Raw genomic sequence first — 22,943 nt, 5'->3', positions numbered from 1 at the left:
TGCAAGAACCTACATCCCTGCCATGAAGTCAGTTGCCAATTCATCGGGCCAGTCATTCAAACATCAGTATCTAGACAGAAGTTGATCACTCCTCAGATTCTTGGAAAGAAGAACTACCTGTGAAATTTCTTAACAAGGGAAGTGCATGGACTTCCTGGAAACACTGCTTATTTTTTGCCCCGGGGATTTCATTTTTTTTTTCTTTATCAAGCTTTATGTTATTGCAGCTTTCCTATATTTGGCTTAGGTTTGGCTGCGGAAAGGCTGAAGATATCTGCATGGAATTGGGGCGGAGGAGGTGGGTGGGACCTCCTCTGTTCCGTTATCTTCGTTGTAAAATTGGTGTGCAGTGATCTAACAGCACAGGCAGAAACAATTTCCCAGAAAGCAAAAACATTCAGCCATCAGCAGACAGTTAGTTAAGAACTCAGAAGAGATGGGGTGGGGCTTGTTAGAGTTATTACCTCACAGGATGAAGACTGAGTGCGGTAGCTTGGCACAATCTTGAAGGTAATACTCCCCCGCATTTCCCTCTGGGGGGGGGAAAAGAGGAGAGTTCTCATGCAAACACATGGTGCAAATGAAATACAGGCAAAACCATTCAAAATACGTGGGTGCAATTAGTATGCACCATCTGACAGCATACAGCCCTAAAAAACCCCTAGTCACTATAAGGCAGGAACCACTCAGGTTACTGGTAGAAGTTTCTGGGAAAGGCCAGTGAAGTCAAGGCTGACTATCTTGTACCTAGCAGTGAATGGTCTTACAGATCTCTGATGGTTATCGAAGTGACAATACCTTACCAAAAAAAAAAAAAAAAAAGACTACATACTGAACTAAACAAGAGAGTAAGTAATTACATAAAAATCCTGTATAATATGATACTGTCCAGTGCTAGTGCCATAAAACTGCTCTTATACTTTATTAATTTTGGCATTCTTTTTTATTACAGCAAGTCTTGGAAGCTTACTTCATGCCTAATAGCTATTCATTATACGGGAAGCTGCTGCCCTGTAGCAGAAAGAAGGACCCAGGGCATGAAACAAACGTTTTCCTGTTTGCTACAACAAACAACACAGATGGGGGGGGGTCTGTCAACAGAGTCAATGCTCGTTATTGAAGGCCTAATTTCAGTACAGATTTTTTTTTTGAGTACAGTCAATAATGGCCTGGCCTACAGTGACTTTCTACCCCCTTGTGTTATAGAGAGACACACTACAGCTGGCCATGACTCAGCAAAACAGGAAAGAGGTTTCTGATATTACTATGTCAGGAACCTTTTGAGGTCAGTGAGAAACTAGTTCACATCAGTACATATCAGGAAGGTTTTGCTGTAAATATCTGGTTGGTAAGAATCAGATGAAGGATGAAAGGGTCACACTGCTAATGGCAGGCAAAATGGTTCCAAATCCATTGCAATTAAAACATTTTCCTAGTTGTCAATTTTTAATGAACATGGCACAAGTTCAACTTCATATACATGATGGTATAAGCAGCATTCTGATTATGACTGAAGAACAGTGTGTGTTTTTAAATATCTATTTAGTGTGGGTGTATGGTACGAGTGGAAATACGGTTGTATGTATGTTCGATGTATGTGCATGTGGGTATGTGAATGCCAGCACTTGCTTGTGGATGCCAGATGAACATGTTGAGTAGTCCATTCTACTACTTTCCACCATATGTTTTTGAGACAGGGCCTCTCCCTGAACCTGGAACTAGGCTGGTTAGGCTAGCAAGCTTCAGTTACCCTCATGTCTCCACCAGAAACAATGCTGGGAGGTTATAGGCAGATGAGCCCATGCCCTGCTTTTTACATGGGTGTGACATCCAAACTCAGGTACTCTCACAAGTGCTTTTACCCACTGAGGCATCTTTCCATCCCCTATATTCTGTATGTTTTCACAAAGTAAATTAATAGAGCTATCATCATGGCTCATTAACAGGAACTAAACATCGAGAAGACTGATAGACACGCTATTATGGAAGGCGAAAATCTCATGGATGTTAGCAGATATTCAATCACACTGTGCACCCGGAGTTTGCATTTGCATTAATTAAATACAATTAACCTTGGGTCAGGAGCCTGAGTTAGTAACTAGTTAACAGAAAGTAATCATAGAGCACCAAGAGGGCACCTGGAAGAGATAAAGAGATGCACTGGACGGAGTAGGGAGTGATTTATAGAGTGGTGTAGAGCTTTTTTGTTTTGTTTTTGGCAGAGCAGAAGGATGCTCTCTTTGGAAGATGCCAGCAAGGAGAGAAGGTTAGCAAGGTGCTACTTAATCTCTCTGAGCTAGCAGGTTTCCACTCTAGCCTTTGAATCTCGAGTCTTATTTATAAACAGAACAATAGAGCTAATGAACATAGAAAAGGGAAAACTTTCATTTACTTACAAGCATTTTTTGTAGCTGTTCCACTGTTTGGTTAGCGACACTGATGCCATTGATTTCTCGAATTTCATCACCGACATGAAGAGTACCTACAAAAATCATACACAATTATAAAACTGAAAGGAGTAAATGTTTTTATAACAATGAAAAGCCAAAGGTATTAATGCAATAAAAAATAAGTTACATATCTAAAAGGCAATGTTTCAGAGGCAGGGTCATGTTTGGCTGCAGAATTATTTAACTTTCCTGTAGTAAAACCATCTAAACAGATCTACTTTCAGAAAGCAGTTTTGATGGACGGCCAAAGAAATTTGTTGACAACCCATGTATGAGCAGGCAGAAGTGAAAATAAGACAAATGACTAGTACTTTTAAAACAAAAACGTAAATGATGATATAAGTTAATAAATGGATAAGAGTTCAGACATGGCTGAGGAGAGTTTCAGTGAACTGGAAGACATAACAAAAGATTACACATAAGATAGGTCATAGAAATAAAGACATAAGGAAACTGGGAAACAAAAATAAAGAATATATATAAAAAGCTATGGAATACAAGAGTGTTTAATGTACATCTAACTTAAATTCAGAAAGCACAGAGAGAATGAAGAAGAGGCAATGTTTGAGCAGTTGAATGTTTTCTTGAACTGATGAAAGTGTTACTATACACATCCAGGAAGAATAAGATAAATAAAAAGAAATCTGGGCAGGCAGTAAAAGGCTCCTGTCACCAATCTGACACTCAACCCCTGGAGCCCACATGGTGGAAGGAAAACTGACTCCTGCAAGTTATTTTGTGACCTCTACATACACACTGTGGCATGTGTATGTGTGCACCTGGGAGCGCATGCACACATGCACACACACACATACAAATAAACATATTGTTTAACTTGAATATATGGAAAGTTTAAAGATTCAAGGTAATCACTAATATCACAAAATAGGGTGCTAAAATTAAAAGCTAGTAATTAGGGGGTAATGAAACAAACAAACAAACAAACAAACAAAAAACCTTCCAAAAAATGAACCAGGAAAGCAAGATAGTAGAATCATTACAACAAATGTTAATGGTCTATCAAAAAATAGTGATCAAAACTGGTCAAAGTAGTGCACAACCTTAATCTCAGTGCTCAGGGGGTAGAGTCAGGAGGAGTACAAGTTTAAAGTCACCCTTGGCTACACAATGAGTTTGAGGCCCATGTACCTAATTCATATAGTCAAATATGTAGGTCTAAAGAGACCGATAAGTAGACACTGAAACATTCTACTACTATAAATGGATATTTAAATATTGGCAGGGCAGGCATACAAAAATTAATCAACACATAGAAGATTTAAACAAAAACATTAACAACACCAAGCCAATCATTATATAGGGAACTCTGTATGCAGAAGTTAAAAAATAAAGGTTCTTCATAAATACAGATTCACAAAAATGATTAATGTGCAATGGCATTAGGAAAGTCTTAAAAACTTCTGAGAAATGGTGTCATACAGACCACACTCTCTGACCACAATATAAACATAATTAAGTTAGCAGTAAATTACAGAAAGATGTCTAGAAAATCTCTTCAAATATGATAAATAAAAAATAGTAAATCACTCATGGATCAATGAACAAAAATAATAGGTATGTAAGAATACTGACAATAAGTCATTATGCATCAAAACTGGTGGGATCCATATATAATTGTACTTTGAGTTTTCATTTTACTTTATTTCATTTCCAGTGTTGGGGATGGAACTTAGGAACATGGTCTACAATGACTGAAACTCAAAGACAAAGAGCTCTTTTATGTGAATCATAAAAAAAGCAACACACAGCTCCTCCCACTTCAATCAGTAGGTATAGGAAGAATTAAGGATGGTAAAGAAAGAATTACAAATGGAACTCACCTTGCCTGTGAATCATACCCCCATGCATGATTCTTGCAACAATACAATGATTAAGCTCATTCATTTTCAAAGTGATTCCCTAAAAAAAAAAAAAAAAAAAAAAGGAAAAAAAAACGTTGGTGAGGGTGCAGTTAAGCAAAAACACTATATTTGTGATTTTACTGTGGGTGATTTTAACTAGAACAGTTATAAAATTATTAGACAATATGTAGAAAATGAAGATACTCCATTACTTTACACACAAAATTGTTCTAAGATAGAAATGCTGCTTGGTGTTTTTCTTGCTATAATAGCATGCATGCACTTTATGTAGTGCTTTTCACTCTTTTGATTATGATTTTTTACATCACTCTTTCTTTTATGTTGCCAGCTATTAAAAAAAGGATTTTACTTCTGCCCAGAGTCTATACTTTCTATTAGTATATCTCTTACATTTCTTCCACAAAACAAGTTTTATTTTATAACCCATATAAATTATTTCAAACTATAAAATTTGCGAAGTTTAACATATGCAAACATGTGTGAGTCTTTCACTACAATCAGATGGTAACTGTGTTTTAGCCTCAGAAGTTTCCTCTTATTTGTGGTCATTTATTCCCATTGCTCTATGCTCTCCATTCATGCCTAACTCTAAGTACTGATGGGCCTTCCTTGACTAAAGAGCTAAGTTTGTACTATCTAGAAATAAACCACATTCATTTGGCTACTTATAAATTATTTTGAGATTCTACCATTTTGTTATATTATTTTGCTCTATTATCAGTAACATATCTTTTGTTCTTGTTGAACAGTATTGCAACGTTTAGCTGCAACAACTTGTTCATCCATCCCTCCACTGCACTGCTTACCATTTTGGCTGTTATAAATAAAGCAGCATTCCAGGCTTAATCTCCACTTAAAACATTTTGTTTTTTAAAGATTTGGGACATTTCATGTATTTGTGCATCTCTTTCTACAGACACTAGGATAACGTTTTCCATGTTAATATTTTAGTATAGACACCATTGAAATGAGCATATATTAGTGTTTTCATATTTTGTTAACTCGCTTTGCTAAAATTATGTTTAGACAATTTTTACCTATATTCATGAGTGATTCTAATCTGCACTTTCTTGTAATATTATTATCTGTTTTTATAGGGTAGCAATGGCTTTACAGAATGAGTTGGGAAAAACTTCCTTTTCATTGTTTTGGGGAAAGTCCATGGAGAATTAATTATCTGAGGCCTGTCTGGGGTGGACAGACATTTGTTTACATCTCCACAGGAAACATTAATGCAATAGTCATTCTTTCATGACCAACCTGATCTTCTGCTTGATTGGTGCTGCTGAATTCTGTTTTCTATTCCACTAATTTCTCCTTTTTTTTTTTCAGAACTGAGGATTGAATTCAGGGCCTCATAGATGCTAAGCCAATATTTTACCATTGTGATATATCATCATCATCATTTGTTTTGATTAATTTTTATTATATCTTCTACTTATTTTGTTGTTGATTTATTCTCATTTGTGTTTTAAGGTTGAGATCTGATACAAGGTTACTGATTTGAGACATTTTTTGTTCTTTAATATATATTAAAATGTTAGAAATACATATTTAGCGCTATATATTTCTCCGTATTAAGTACTATTCCAGTCACATCACACAAAAGTTGATACAGTGTGGTTAATTTTCAAGTATTTGAGATATTTTCTTTCTTAAATTTTCTTTTCACTTTTTTTTGAGACACTTGCTGTGTAGCCCAGGCTCAAATTCACAACCCTCCTGGTACTGCCTCCTGAGCACTGGGATTATAGGTGTGTAACACTCTATCTGGCTTCTGTTTATTAATTTCCAACTTACCTTCACTGTGATCTGAGAATAGACTTTGATATTAATATGGCTGCTTCAGCTTTCATCTGAATAATGTTATGGATTTTCTACCCTTATTTTGAAACTATTTTTCTTTTTGTATAAAATATATTTCTTACAGGTAGCATGTGATGATTACATTTTACAAAATCAATCTGACAGACAACCTTAGCTTTTTTCCAGGCAGGGTTTCTCTGTGTAGCCCTGGCTGTCCTGGAACTCACTCTGTACACCAGGCTGGCCTTGAACTCAGAGACCCACCTGCCTCTGCTTCCTGAGGGCTGGGATTACAGGTGTGCCAACCTCTGCTTTTTAATTGGAGAATTTAGACTATCAAGATTTAGTATGCTTGTTAACATAGTTTGATATAAATATATCTTCTTGTTGTGTTCCCTTTTAATCTCTTTTTCTGTGTTTTTGTAGACTTATTCTCATTCTGTTGTATATTATGGTATGTTTTGGGTCTGCTGACAGCCAACAAGTCCTAATGATGCTCCTCTGTCCTTTATCTCTAGTGTTACAGTTGCAAGTACATCTGACTTTTTACATGCGTGCTGGATCCCAACTCAGTAAGTTCTCTTATCCACTGAGTCATCTTTTCAGTCTTCCCCAACCCAGATTAGCCAAAACCCTTCATGTTACTGCTTTAGTGGCTGTATTTGACTTTATTATAGTGTAAGTATTTAGCCTACCAATTTGTCTTTGAGTAATACTATACTACTTCATTCGTGAGAACTTTCCAATAGCACACAGCCATTTCTTTCTACTTGACCTTTTGTGTTACCCTTGTAGTCCATATTCCATGTTATACATCCTAATGCAAAGTATCTTTGAAGGAGATTTTATAGTCTTTTAGCATTGGTGTGTCTACAGATGTTTTTATTTGGTTCATTTTTGAAAGACACTTTTGGTCTTCCTAGATTCTTAGCTCTGCTCCCTCCATCTAGGGACTCTGCCTGCTTTGCTTCACAAGTCCCTTCCCATACGCTGGCCTGGAAACTCTGAGGGCAGTAAGGTGGGACAATTACAGGTGTGCTGTCTTTGCGTCCTCCTTCTCTCTGCCCTCCTGTCTCTCTCTCAGAGATCTCTGTCCTTTGTTGCTTGATGTTCAGTGTCTCAAAAAATTCTCACTTGTAATTTAATATTTTCATAATTTCATCTGTTTCAGATGAGAGAGCCAGAAGCTTGTTTTGTAATTATATTTAAGCCATTTTACATTTTGTTTTCAAATATTCCCTATTAAAAGACAAATTTTCATAAACATACTTTTGCAGTAGACCTGGTTGGTCCTAAGAATCACACAGGGAGCTGTGAAATAATGCTGACTCTTAAGCATACTCATTAGATTTGTATTCATGGGGACAGGAATGGAGCCCAGAATTATATATCTCTTAACAAGGTCACTTTATAGGAAGGTGGTCTTGAATGTGAAGTGGTTACCAGTAGGCATTCAATTTTCCCTCTTTGAAGAATATAACATTCTGTCAGAAAACTTCGTGGAATTACCTGAGAATTTATATTCTAGCTTATTGAACCATGCCACAAAATACATATTTTGCATGGTTCCTATTATGAAGCTCTCAGAAGGATTAGGGAAGTACTGTGAAAAGTATAGTTTATCAAAAATGATGTTGGTCCTAACATTCAATTGTAATGTTCAGTTTTCATTTCCAGTTTCTACATTCAATAAGCATATATGGTTACTTAGAGTAGTGTTCTGGAAAATGTCATAAATGAATGCATACGTCAAACTGACTTTCATAAGGGAAATGATGGCAGAGCAGAGGTCCTACCCTTAAAGCTACTAGGTTTCTATATTAATTCAACTAACATGAACAGGAACCTATTATGTTGTAGACACCCTTTTAGGCACAGTAGTAAAGGAGGCAGAATGTACCTTCATTGCTAGGGAAACTGACTCCAAACCAATTATAGGCAACGTTTTTCATTCTGTCTGCCCCCAAATTTCTCTGCAGAGAATCGACTCATGTTCCTTCTGTTGGCAAGACCACAAACTCCAGGGAAAGTATTGAATTAGCTTGGTATGGGTATGAACTTATCAACGCTTGAGGAATCGGGGGGTAGCATATATTCCTGGTCTTTCATTGCTTACACAAACAAGCCTTTCCCGTCTTGTGTAAGCTAGTTCAAGTATGGTATTTGTCATTTCCAACTATGGAAGTCCAAATCAATAGGGAAATAACTGTGAGTACAATGTTATAAACTGGAAAATATAGGGTTTAAAGGAAGTGTATCATCCTTAGGGAATGCATGCATTCTAAAGGGTCTCCAGGCAGAAGAAGTCATGTAAATAGAATCTTCAGAGAAATTCAGAGCTATGAAGAAGACATAATGATTACAGTATAGTTATATTCTATTATTAATATTTTACATGTACCATCCATGCTCACCCTTCTCTTCCTCCTTGAGTAGCAGTCTGTACAGGTTGAAGTTAGCTAATTGTTACTCAAGTTTTTCCTACTTACCATTGGTTCATCTGTGTTCTTTTGGAACTGTACCAGCCGAACTCTGGTCACATTCTCCATGTCCATGTCTCCGTTGGCGCTTTCTGGAGAATCACCATTTAAATAGGGAGAGGTCGGGGGAGGTGTGACCCTTAATGCTTCATCACTGTAAACTTCATGTGCCACTACATCGTGAGTCTGAAGTAAGGCCTGGCATTTTTAATGAAAGTAGAAATGAATTAGTTATAGTACCATTCTAGGAGAAATCTGTTACACAAATATATGTAATATCATACAACTGAATGGACAATTATGTAGTGACATCCACTGTGTCTACCATAATATTTTTATATAGCCCAGAGGATGAGGACAATTTATAACATGAGTTAGGAAATAAAATTAAACTGTATAGATATACTTATGACACCACTTTTCTAAAATACAATACATATATAACTCAAAATTGAAAGTCTAAATTTTTTTTACACATTTGTATATGTGTATGCACACACATGTGAGGACACACAGGAGGTATGGTGTTCGTGTGGAGGTTAGAGAACAACCTGTGGGAGTTTTCTATTTCTACCATGTGAATTGTAGGGATCAAACTCAAGTTGTTAGGTTTGGTGAAAAGTGCCTTTACTTGATCCGTCATGTCTGAAAATGGAAACATTTGAAATGTTTTGTTCATTTTTGTTTTTTGGATTATTATCATTTTTTTTGAAATAGTGTCTTGTGTATTCCAGCCTTGAATTCACTAAGTAGGAAAGGATGACCCTCTGTTTCTACCTCCCAAGTTCCGGAATCACAGGGGTGCATCACCATACTTGGTTCATGTGGGGCTGGGGATGTAACCCAGGGCTTTGTGAATTCTAGAGAAGCACTCTACCAACCGAGCTACATCCCTGTGCCTAAGTTGAAAATGGTTACTTATTCATTTTGCAACTAACAAAGAAAAATGATTTCTTTCTACAGACATCTGTATGTCATCTTGGTAATCTTTGATAATAAATCTCTTTTGCTTCTCTAAAACAGGTATCTTCCTGCTTTGTCCCATTATAAACCCTTTTTAATAAGCATGAGAAATTTTAGTTCAAAGAGAATTTACAACTGACTACTGTTGGCAACTTTATACAGATATACTACTATATATAGTAGTGTGCATGTGAACTCTAAATTTAGTTTCATTTTCATCTGTCATGTGTGTGGTAATGAGATATGTGTGGGTAGTGAAATGCAATTAAATAGTATTTCACCATCTGAAATCACTTCCTAAAAGGCTTATCAGAGCCATGCTTAGCTATTTTACAGTCATGCATACAGGGCAAAAATAAGGTAATGATGTGTTGAAACCAGAAAGGAGATGGTGCTGACTTGTTATCAATAGGTGCTCAGAGTAATCCATTTATTCTATTCCTAATGGAAATAGTTCATGCTACCACAACCCCAGGCCACTGTTCTCAACTGCAGTTTAGGTGAGGGTTACTGAAGGGCACTGAAAACGCACAGCTCCTCAGTGCACTGGGAACCGTGGCTACCAAGTATGGAGGTTGGACCATGTGGGCAAATCCTTCTTCTGTTCTTTAATGGTAGCCACCAAAGAAGCTAAGATTTAGAGTAGAGAGGCCAAATCAGGAAGAGGCCAACTAGAGAAATTCATCTGTTAAGATCAGGTTCATCATACCAGGCATGGAGATGTCTTTTATGGCTCATAATATTTTGATTGGTAAATACTGGCAAACTCTCATGGGGATGAGGTCAGCCCTGAAGTCCCATGAATTGGATAAACTGTTTATGTCTTTTTTTTTTGGTAGACTATTTCATCCATCCTTTCAAATTTTATAAACAGGCACTTCCATTTAATGTACTATTTATAAGGAATAGGCCCTTAATCATAAAGTAGTATCAACCTGAATTTTTAAAAAGTTTAAGTTATATTGTCAAATAAGGTCACACTTGATATTAACCAGCATTTGCTGCTGTTAAGACAAAACAACACTAAATCCTCAACTCTAATTCACATGCAAACAGAAAAGGGAAACATGTACAGAATGCTCAGAAGAAGGTAAAAAAAAAAAAGAATATATAAGATAAAAATAAGGAAACTGAAGTTTGAATATTTTCCTTTAGATGTCTTACAGGGGAGGATTGAGCAATCAGCACTAGGCTGAAATAGCTGGCAGTTTGTTTCTAGACACAGTCTTCCTATATAAACAGGCTGGCCTAGAATTCGCATCTTTCCTGTCTCATCATCCTGAGTGCTGGACAGCAGGTTTGGGTTGCCATACAGAGCTTAAATTTATCCTAAGTTTTCTCTCCCCTAAATTGTTTTTACATTTGTCTGTTTCTGTGTGTGCACATGTGTTAGCACCCATGAATATGCTGGCTATGGCACATGTGTGGCAGTCAGAGGACAGCTTGCAGGAGTTTGTTTTCTCTCTCTACCACATGGGTTCCAGGAATTGAACTCAGGTTATCAGGCTTTACCTGCCAGGCACCTTAATTTTCTCTCCTTTAAGTTACTGCAAGTATTTCCAGAGTGTCTGTGCTTTAAGTACTTGGTAACTGATAATTAAATGCTCTGTTTATAATGATTAGAAAGCCAAGTCCAGATATTTGAGCAAATTAAGTATAAAATATCACATGTGCTAAAAACAACACTGGAACTTTGGTAAAACAAAAATATAACATGTATTGAGTTCCTGCTTCATGGAAGAGTCTGCCAGACAGTCTGCTGGATACAGAGAAAAGTGACTGACAGGTGGACAGTTTAGTTTCCTCCTTTGCTGAGGAGTGTGCTAGACACACTATGGCCTATAGGCTGAAGATGGAACATTACAGAAGAACTTCAGGTGACTGACAAGGCAAGATGTCTCTGTCATTTCTAGAGTTTATATACTATCCTTCTGTGGTCTTTGAAGGAGTTGAAGACAGATAGTTATGGTTATAGTTTTCCTTAGTTAGGATTAAAGATAAGGTACATATAGGACTTTAGACTCACAAAGATAGAATAGATGATGGAATATTTTCTTAAATCTTACTAAATGTTAATGGACTAAAAAATATTTCTACATAGCTATTATTACTTTTAAAAACCCAGGTTTTTAAAAATCATTATTAAAAACATGTATAAGACAGAAAACTTTAGTACTTAAAAGCTTATTTAATATATATTTTAGAATTTTATTTCTTTCAGGGGACATTATCCACATGTATGTTTATTCAAGAATTATCAATATATTAATACAAGCTTATGGGGAAATTCTTTAGCATTACAAATAGCCTGCTTTTTAAGAGTAGAGTCTGGGCTTTGAAGCCAGCATATTTGGCTTGAACTTTAGGGAGGCCATTTTACAAATGTCTACCTCACAGGGCGATTTGTACTAATGAGGATAGTCACACAACTGTACATCTCAATTACCATCCTACCATCTCCAACACAAAATCTCATCCTGTTACTATCCCCAACTTTCTGTAAGCCTCCATCATTTTGTTCAGTGTCTTCTAATTGGTCTCTCTCCTACAGTCCTTTCACAACATGTGAATTCCAGAATTTTCTACCTCTTCCTTTGAGACAGGGTCTTGCTCTGTAGCCCTGGCCAGCTCGATACCCATTATATACCTCAGGTTGGACTCAGACTTGTGGCATTTCTCCTACCTCAGCCTATCAAGTGCTGTGATGGCAGGAATGTGCTAGTATGCCCAGGAACAACCTTGAAAGCATGGACTGGATCATATTTTCTTGCTTGCAATCACTCTATAACCAGGAGAAAACCTTAGACTCTGTACTTAGCTCTGTAAGTATTTCTATACCACTTTCTTCCCTCTTACAAAATCCCATCTTTAATGGACTTAGTTGTAGTCCTTGAAACTACACAACTTCCTTCTGCTTCTTTCTTCTGTTTGAATGGTCAGGGGGCCAGCTCTTCACTTAGCTAACTCTTCAGAAGGGCTTCCCCCAAGGATATAATGTAGCTCACACTTTACTACTGTCCCTGTACTACAATCTCTTCTTCATATTTATTATCACTGTATGAAATTACCATGTTATTCGATGTGTTCAGTCTGTTTCTAATCATCTACCCCTCCCCATCCTGCAGCCTCACCGAAACGGGAAATTCCATGAGGGCTGGAACTATGTTTTTCCTATTCTGAACTAGATCCCTAGTGGCTAGCATAATATAGCTGGAGCATAGTAGGCACGTGGATACTGAGCTAGGTATTCAAAGAATTAGGGGAATTATTATCTCTGAAAATGTTTATTGGTAGGGATAGGGAAACACACGCGCACACACACACACACACACACACACACCATTCTCTCTAAGTTCAGAATTGCAAAATAAAACAAGGCTTAGAAGATAGGTAAGCTGTGAGGAACTGGTCTGTATAAACTTTAATGATTTTCTGGGAAAAACTTTATCGTTTAAAATGGTCTTATTTGGGTATTCACTAATTTATTTAGTTGGTTTCCTTCAAATCTGAAAGATTTACTAGTCTGAAATGGTCCTCTATAATTCTATGAAGTGAACTCGGGTTATATAGTCAGACAGGTTGTTCAAAAATGTGGAGAACATACTGCACAGAGCAGTGAGTGGTAAAGTGAACCTCCTTGCAAATGGACCAGTTACTACTGTGCTCAGTGTTTTACTGAGAGCGTACAATGTGAGCTCTGTACACAGGCAGATGTCAGCCACTGTGGGGAAACTAACAATTCTTATTAGCTAACACTGCTGAGGCAGAAAACAGGCTAAGTACAGTACAGTACGCAGATCTATTTGGTTCTACTACAACTTTAAGAAGTTGAGCTCGAGTTCAGAGTTAGTTCACAGCAGCAAGGACAGAGTTTAACCTCAGGCCTGCCCGAATTTAGAGTTTTAATCACACGTATCCCTTAGAAGACACTATGTCTGAAGAGGAATGAATTGTAATATGAGGAAACATATATGCAATGTCAGTGAACAAAATAATCTCAAGGGAAACTAACTCGTTGGAGATTGTTCAAATTTGAGGATACTAATGGGGATCCCTTTATTTTCCTGCTTTGGTATACAGATGGCAACAATGATTGAATGAGATCACAAGCTCACAGAGTTAAGCTGAGACTGGGACAGACATGGGAGAACTGCTTAGGCTCGTTCTCCAGGGAAAGGGCCTGCTTCAGCAGGTCAGCGTGTATCAGAATGCCACACATAGGAATAGGAAGTGGGAAACAGAGAAGAGAGGGTTAACATCGATTTAGAGTAATTAAGAATGACTTCAATAGCAAAGGTGGGATAAGTTCTACAATGACACACCTCAGCTCTAAAAGTAGGCTCACCCACACACAGAACTATATTTCTAATTCACTACAATCAGAATGGAATTAAACACTCTCAGAGATGTGCTTGAGTTTGGCCATTAATGTCTACAAAAATTAGGTAGGGGGATATAGGAAATTGCTTCTTTCAAGATGCTTACTTTGAAGGACAATGTTAAAGTTTTAGAAACATTACACGGACAATGAAATAGCATGTATGTCAAAACTCACCTGTAAGGATATGACATGTTACATTATAACTATTATTTTAAAACTATCATTTAAAATAGATGATTGCAGTAAAACAACAAGGTTTTAAAGTCATATTTTCACTCAGAGGGCAGTTGGCTGGATTTTCATTTCTTTGCATATATTCCATAGCTAGAGCTGTGGCTGTTTTAAAAATGTTATAATTGTGCTTTTTTTTTTTTAAAGAAAAAAGATATGCATGATTTTTACTTCTGTGCCTGGGTATATACATATACCTTTGTGTAGATGACCTTGGGGGCCAGAAGATGTTAGATACTCCAGAGCTGGAGTTACAGCAGTCATGAGTCTCCTGATGCGGGTATTGAGAACTGAACTTGGGTCCTTTGGAAGAGCAGCAAGCACTCTCAAACACAGAGCCATCTTGCCAACCCCTGCAATTCTACTTTTGAACTGCAGATAAGTAGATAGCTAAGGACTTTTTTCTACGAAAAAAGTTTCTTAGCTATTTCAAATTTCTAACAACTGGCTAAATGTAACCATTATTCCCATTTTTCATAGGAGCCAATGAAAAATGTATAGGAGTTCTGCACTGTCTAAACAAGACATCTTGAGTTTCGTTCCTGGAACCATGTGGTAGAAGTAAGACTGCTTCAACTTGTTCTCTGATCTCCATGCATGCATTGTGGTACATGTGTGATTCTAAATATATACAATGCAAAAGCCAAAGCCAATTTTCATTAAAAATTGTGCTCAATTATAGCTCTCCGTGGTTTAGACAGCACAGAGTTCTAGTGAGTGATGTAAGAACTGTAAGGAGGCAGACTCGCATTTGAGGTGGACACAGTCCTTGAAGAGCCACTGCACAAGTCCTTGAAGAGTTACTATGATATAAGGTTACCAAAACCAATAAAATCAAAGTATTTGTTATTATCTGGGATTATAATCTCAGTCTGTTACTATAGTCATGAAACACAAAATGATATTTCAGTCAATGGTATACTATCTATACAAGATTATATTGAAGCCCAAAGAGTCCTAGGGCCCAGTGACTTCATGGCATAGTGCCTACTTAAATGACTGTGGTGGTGATGCTAGTGTAAACAAACCAACTGCACAGCCAGTCAGATGAAAGCATAATACATATAGTTATCCATGGGACATCACACTAGAGAGCTGCTATGATGTTACTGGCTTAATTCTTTACTGTTATACATTTTGTCATTACTTTACACTGTGCTCCTTCTACTTAGAAAAAAGCTGAATCATGGTAGCATACGTTTATAACCTTAGCACTTCAGAGGCCAAAGCATGAGGATGCTGAATTGGAGGCTAGTCTGGGCTACTTAGTGAGATCATATGTCAAACATAAATCAGCACCAAAACCAAAATGAAAACAAAAAAGCAACACATTTACTGTAAAAACACACATTGTGTTATCCTGGCTAATCTGCCATTAGCTTCACATGCTTGTGTTCAGTTTGTCTCTCGATTTCATTATTTCTCTTGTGCTTGTTAAATTTCATGTTGTTTTGCTCACTATGATTCTAAGCACCTCCAAGGATGTTGCTATATACATGTGTAGCCTGATGTACACTAGCAGCCTATAGCACCTAGGCTCTTGTAAGGATATGATTCCAATGACAAAATGGCCTAATGGCATATTCCTCAGAATTTATCCCAACAGTAGGTGACATGACTGTACAGGCTAAAATACATTTGATGACACTAGCAGTGCTTTATGAAGGTTATTGAAACCTTCTTGTGAAAGTATGCTTTAGGTCTACTGATGTGTTACTTACCATGAAATGAGGTTGTGTTAAAATACGCTTTAGTTCCTTTGCATCATTATTCTCAGGGTAACATGAAATTTCTTCCAATACCTAGAAAAACAAAGAAGATGCATACTAGTGAAAAATGATATAAGATTTACAAAGCATGGAACTCCTTTAAATTAAAAACCATCAGTGGGGTCAGTGGGTTTTTGTAGTGGGAAAGCAATTACTTTGGAAACATAACCTTTGGAAAGGTTATTAAAATCTAAGAATGAGTAAAATGAAACAAATGCAATAATAGTTTGCCTTCAATAGCTATGACCCAAAGGTAACAAAATACAAAAAAACAAAAAAACAAAAAAAACAAACAAACAAACAAAAAAAAAAACAAAAAAAACAAAACAAAAAAAAAAAAAAAAAAAAAAAAAAAAAAAAAGGAAGCTCTTGTAACACGTATTTATTACAGGTTTAAAAAATGTATGTAGGTTAATGAGAAAATTTGGCCCCCAAATCAGCTCATACTGAAAGTTAATAATAGCCTTTAAAATTGAACAGAACTTCTAGTTTCCTTAAAAACACGATCAGAGGTTCAGTGAAAACAATATCCAAAAGAATGCTAACTAAGTAGAATAATTAATTTAGAATACACTCAAGTAATTATCCTTGCAGACTAGTGGGAGTAATGCTGTTCTCCATGTTTGTTTTCCAACACAGAGAAAACCATGCTTCTGTTCCTTTGATAAAATTCCAGCGAATCTACGACCAAAATATAAACTCAAATACCTTCAGCAGCTTTTCTTCTGCAGTCAAGTTTTCCTCACCAATTAGGCATTACCAGTTTGTTTACATTGGCAAAAATGCTGCTTGCAAGTGAACTGCTCTTAAAAGTTCTCCCTTTTACCCAGAAACGGAGTTCACCTGTTTACCTTAATCCAGCCCCTCTGTTTTTCTGAGTAGGCACCCATTACTGCTCTATGTGCACATGACTGCTTCAGGATTGCCTCAGCACCACTGGGTGTAAGGGGCACATAGCCCTTCAACCAGCATGATTCTCCTGCCTCAACCTGTCAGAACTTCAGGAAGGCGTTCACTTGGCCCAAGTCTTAGATTTCAGCACCCTATCACTCACACCCATACTGGTATTTCTTACTGCTGGTTATATAGTTAGTTCATATTGCTTAATGAAATTAAAGTAGTGCTCTTTGGTGTATTCTCTGCTTCTCTAAACTGTCTCCCTTGCTACTTTCACAGCCTATAATCTTGTGTACAGAGGTGTGTTCTCCTAAGCTAGGGGAAATTCTTCACCTGTATAACCAGGACAAAGGATTTCCCCCAGAGTGTCTCTGCTTCTCTGTCTATTTGGGCATTGACAAGATTGGGCAGTGAATCATGATTCCTGCCTGATAGTATAATTCCTTTCAAAGAATGAAAGAGTGCTTGCTGGGCAAATTAAGACAGATTTCTCTTAACCTACTCACACCAGTAGTACTACTCAGTGAGTATGTAAACATATATTGTATATATACACATATATATCAAAAGTCATGTTTCCTATCTGCTAGGAAGCTGGCTGTGATGGTACACTCTGTCATCCCAACACTGGACTATATGATGAGATCCTGTCCCAACAAAACAAAAACAGAACCAAATCTGCTAAGAAAGGGACTATTTCTTCAATACTCTTTCATTTACTAATTATATCTTGTAAGAAATATTTTTAAAGGAAATTTTTATTTGCAAAAAGACTTTAAAAGATCGAACAGTAAAAAGCAAAACCAAACAAACAAAAAACCAGGGTATTCACTAATGGGGTAATTTCTACATCATTCCAGTAATAAGAAAAAAAATTATACAGTCATTGAGCTACATTCATTAAGATCAAGTAGAGGTACAAAATGCTTATTACATACTATTTGACCCAAACCAATATGTTTTGATTGATAATGCATCAAATTCTATACGCAAATGAAAAAGATAGAAAAATGAAAACTACTGTGTTAGGGTGATAGGATTCTGAGTGAATTTTGATTTCCAAGCTTTCTGCAAAGCCATGCTTCTATAATAGGCAAGGATGAAAAAGCCTGGGGCAAACTTTTATGTGTTGACCACTGATGATGCATAAAAATGACTTCGGTCTATTTAATTGTTATCAAAAGTCAATTAACCTCCATATAGTACCACATTAAAAGGCAACTCAGATTTTTAAGGCATGCCTATTTCTACCAGGTACAGTAAAAATAACATTAAAAAGGAAAGACTATATTAATATGTTCATTTACACAGCAAAACCAGAAGGAGAAGTCTGGGAACTAGTGTTTCTGAGACTTTTTTCTTCCCTACATAGTTGTTCAATGATAAATTTAGCAGTCGAAATCTGAGTATGAGTCAAACTGCAATCCTAAAGAGTATGCTTAACATACAGCACAAATATCTTCTTTAAAGGTAGCAAATGTAACGATGCTAAATGCTTGAAGAAAAAGATGTCACTTACCTCTTTGGCTCTCTGTACTGCATCACTTGGAGGATTCCTGATTTGTGGTGAAGACTTTGTGTTAATTTTGTCATACAGCTAAAAAGCAAAGGAGAAAATCCAATCAATACTCATCATGTATTGCTCCAGTTCACGGTTTTCTATTCATTGTTTCAACAGACAATATTTTCCTCTTAAGAAGTCAGGGAGATGTTGTCAGTGGATCTTTCTTGCAATTGTTCATCATTCAAGGGAAATTGTCAGAGTATGAGTTTCATGCATATCTTTTAAAGTAAATACTTTTAAAGAGAGGAAGCAAAATTCTATCCTTAGCAACTAACATTTATCAATATAAGCAGCAACCCCAGTGTTTCTCTTAAGACAGAAGCAACATTCACTAATGTGACTGCAGTAAAATGAAAGAATGCTTTCTGGCCAAGAAGAGTCTAAAAGAATTTTCACAGAAACCTAGATCTTGGGAAAGGGCAAAGCCAACTCCTTCTAGGAAGGAATGTTCTCCCAGAGGTTTTTCTTGTCTTACTAAGGATAAGGATGTTCATCATCCAAATCAGTGTTGGAGCCTTTAGCAGGGGGCCAAGGACAGAAACTTGTCTCTTCTGCCTTTGCAAATTCAGAGTGTGACAAGACTGAAAAAGAGCCGAATACACTTACACCCCCATACAAACATGAGTGATTCAAGCATGGACTTGCTAAAGAACACTAATTCATCAGAGGAAATACTGTGTAATTGAGAAGTGCAATTGAAATGCTAGTTCTAGCTCAAATGGACTGACCCACAGTCAACAGCGGGCTTTGAAAAGTAGAGTTAAAAGTGACCTTGGTCAGTCTGATGGTTTCTATTTCCTAACTTCTTTAAAACAGCTTGAGATTTGGGGATTGTTTGTCCCTCCCCCCTACTCTTCTCTGTACACCAATGCTAGTCCAGAGGTGAAATACTGACTCTAAACATTCTTCAGATTATAGCTAAATGCCAGAAAAATCTTTATGACTTGTAAATATTTAGGCCATACCATATGTTAAAAAATTCCTAATGAGGCATTATAAAATGAGGAAGAGAAAATCGAGGAGGGGCCATTTTACATAACATTATTAATTAGGAAAGCATTATTGAATTGAAGACTGAATAAATAGTTTAAGGAGAAAAGTAAAATGTTACTCTACTCAAAACATTATAGGGCATTGGTGGGATGCTTTTTGGTCAAATCCTTGGGAAGATATATGTGGATACTGTCAGTTTTCTCAAGGTTTACATTTATAGTGATTGCCAACTAAAATTTGGAATGAAAAAAATGTACTTTTTAATAGAAATATATCTAAGCAGGGTCTCATTATGTAGCCCTGGATGGCCTGGAACTTGCCATGTAGACCAGGCTGGCCTCTTATTTGTAGATATGCACTTGTCTTTGAACTCAGAGAGTTCTGTCTGCTTCTACCTCCCAGCTTACAGAAATAATGTAGTCATTAGCTTCCCAGACTAACTTATGAAAAGAAATGAAATACTTCATATATAAAATATTAAGAAAACCTCAAAGTGAATGCCACCCACTTCAGAAAACCAAAACAAAAGAGAAAGTATCAGTCAGAAATATTTAAATATAAATTGCAAAATGAATAAATCTTACAACACTGTGTCTGTAGTTAATACATAATTTTTTATTGATAGTAAACACCATGTTATGTATTTAACACTTAAAGAAGACAGTGGGCCTGAGAGATTGCTCATTATATAAAGACACCTTCAGCCAGGCATGTCAACATGAACTTGATCCCCAGGACTCCTATGGTGGAAGGTGGAAGGAAAGAACCAATTCAGGCAGGCTTTCCTCTGAAACCCACACAAATATAATTTAAAGAATATTTTAAAAAACTACATTTAGTGGTTCTGGGAATGGTGGCGCATGCCTTTAATCCCAGTACTCCAGAAGCAGAGGCAGGTGATCTCTGTGAGTTTTTACATATTGAGTTCCAGGACAGCTGGCGCTACCAAAGAGACTGTCTCAAAAACCAAAACAACAAAACAACACAACTATTTAGTGGGCCAGAAAAATGGCTTGGGGGACAAAGGTGCTTACCATTAGCCTGATGATTTAAGTGTGATCCCTAGAACCCATATGGTGGAAGGAGAGAACAGATTCACACAAGTTGTTCTGACCTTTACACATGTACTGTGGCATGAGTGCATACACACACACACACACACACACACACACACTCACACACAGAAGTGTAATTTAAAAAACATACTTAGTTATCCCTGATGTCAATGTATTAATAACTAAAGCTTAAAGAACTCAGATAAAGAATAATAACAGTAAGATCTCAAGTCCATTTAAAAGAATAGCAAATTTAACTCAAGGCTTTTTCGGTTGATTGCAGTGTTTATAGTGTAAATTCTTTACCTCAAAAAGCTTTACCTTTTTCATAACCAATGCTATTGCTGACACTACTTCTAACACTTTCAAATATGATTAGTATTACTTTCTATTTACACAATTAATAAGTGCATACCAACGTTTACTCACAGAGCAACAAACAACTGCCCTTCCCAATGTGTGAACTTGGAGACTTGACTTTTAACCTGGTCTTATTAGGCCAAGTATAGTTCTTATGTCAGTTTAGTTTCTTTTAGAAAAAATAAAAAATTGGTGCTAGGCCCAGCACTCATCAGGGATTGAACTACAAGCCAGTATACTGTCTTGAAGACTTTTAGCTGGTACCTAGGAGACATCCTTGAGCCTCACTCTGGACTCACTACAGATGAAATCTTCTATCCAGCACTAACTTTTGAGTAATAGTAGTCATTCTAGTTGCCAACTCCACGAGATGGAATCCATCCATGACACTGCTTGGGTGACTGAGAACCTGAGACCAGATATCCCAGGGACCTAGAGTAAACACAAATACTCTAGAAAAGTAGCAATAAAATGACTCCTAATGACATTCTGCAATACCCATAGGTCAGCCATCATCAGAAGCTTCCCTTGCAGCAGATGGGAACAGATACAGAGACCCATAGCTAGACAATATGCAGAGAGTGAGAGACTTTGGAACACTCAGCCCTGAAAGGGATTTCTCATAAAATCCTCTCAGGGTTCAGAGAACCCTGTGGAAGAAGAGGCAGAAAGAGTGTTAAGAACCAGAAAATGATGGAAGACACCAAGAAAATCAGGCCTTTTAAATCAACAGGGCCAATGCACATATGAAATCACAGAGACTGAGGCAGCATGCACAGGGTCTGCACCAGATGAGGTCTTAGAGCTGAAAGGAGCAGTGGACACGTACATCCATTTATAACTCGGAAGCTATCTTCTATTGATAACCACTTGCAAATGAAAACTTAAGTTTTCTCCAAGGTAGTCTCACTGGGAAAACAAACTATGCTTAAGAGTCGACTGCATGCCTAGCAGTAGGTGGCCAATAGAAAATGAACTCAATGGTATATTTGAAGGTTCCTTGTCTCATAATGTTGTGTCAGGACCTTTTCCTTTTTAAAACATTTTATCTTATCTTTAAAAAAATCATATATACACAATTTATTGTTGTTTTTCTTTTCCTCCTTTCTTCTCTCCTTTCACCCTGCAGCATTATCACTTCCAGTTTAGAGGTTTTGTGGGATTCCTGAGTGTGCAAACTAATGGGTCTATTTCTTGTGCCGTCTCTTGGGCTCTTTTCCTTCTTCTGGTTTATTTTGTCCTGTTCTGATATATTATTTTATTTTATTATTATCCCTTAGAAGCCTGTTTGTTTTCTAATGAGAGACAGAAAGGGGGTGGATCTGGATGGGAGGAGAGGTGGGGAGGAACTGGTGGAATAAAGGGAAGGGAACTTTTATGGCTATATTATGTGACTAAAAACATTAATTTTCAATAAAAGGAAAAAAAGAAAAAAATCACAAATTTGAAATGTTTCAAAGTCAGAAATGCTCCAACATCTGAAATGGCCCCAAATCTGAAGCCTTAGAAATGCTGAACTGACTCTACAAGTTGAAAGTTCCACATGTGAGGGATTGTAGTCAAATTCCAGGCACATTAAAAATGTTTCATGAAATTATTTTCAGGCTGTGTGTACATGATATATTTGAAATGTATTTAAAATGTATGTTTAGTCTTTGGTCCTAATCCCAAATTATCATTAAATACTCAAGTATTTAAAACTGGAAAAACCCTCAAATATAAAACAGGTCAGTTTTCAAGCAATTCAGATAAGAGCTATTCAATCTGCATTACCAGGAACAATGAACATTTACTAGATGCTAATTACTAGTCAGAGACCTTAATATAAATGTACCCATCTAACCTCAGCTAATTTTGCAAGGCGAGTGCCTCTGTAAATACATGTTCTTCCCATTGTACAGATGAGGAAGACAGACAACAGTGAAGTAAGAACCACAGTTCTAGCTTTAGGATGACTTTACAGGTGGTGCACAGGTGCCTGGATTCTCATCACTTTCGTGGCTATACTGTAAGGAAGGTGCTCAGATAAAATTCCTCTGTGCCTTTGAGATGGCATGACATATATGCACACATACACATGCTTTAGAATTCCAAAGTGAGCCCAACAAGAA

The 22,943-nt window shown here is 36.9% G+C and overlaps 1 protein-coding gene across 13 annotated transcripts in view; it reads right to left on the bottom strand.

Annotated features, from left to right (window-relative positions):
* Positions 1–22,943, bottom strand: part of Cask (calcium/calmodulin dependent serine protein kinase) — a 309,975-nt gene that overhangs the window by 31,926 nt on the left and 255,106 nt on the right. For all 13 annotated transcript variants that reach the window (XM_051179168.1, XM_051179169.1, XM_051179174.1 and 10 more), the window contains 6 exons: positions 18,380–18,457; positions 15,916–15,996; positions 8,629–8,817; positions 4,292–4,370; positions 2,397–2,482; positions 465–533 (listed from right to left, as the gene is read on the bottom strand). In XM_051179168.1, the coding sequence (XP_051035125.1) occupies positions 465–533; positions 2,397–2,482; positions 4,292–4,370; positions 8,629–8,817; positions 15,916–15,996; positions 18,380–18,457 (582 nt within the window). The remainder of the gene's footprint in view (positions 1–464; positions 534–2,396; positions 2,483–4,291; positions 4,371–8,628; positions 8,818–15,915; positions 15,997–18,379; positions 18,458–22,943) is intronic.

This window comes from Phodopus roborovskii, unplaced genomic scaffold (genome assembly GCF_943737965.1).
Source record: "Phodopus roborovskii unplaced genomic scaffold, PHOROB, whole genome shotgun sequence".
Classification (NCBI taxonomy): Eukaryota; Metazoa; Chordata; class Mammalia; order Rodentia; family Cricetidae; genus Phodopus; species Phodopus roborovskii.
This window is presented reverse-complemented; position numbering and strand designations above follow the sequence as displayed.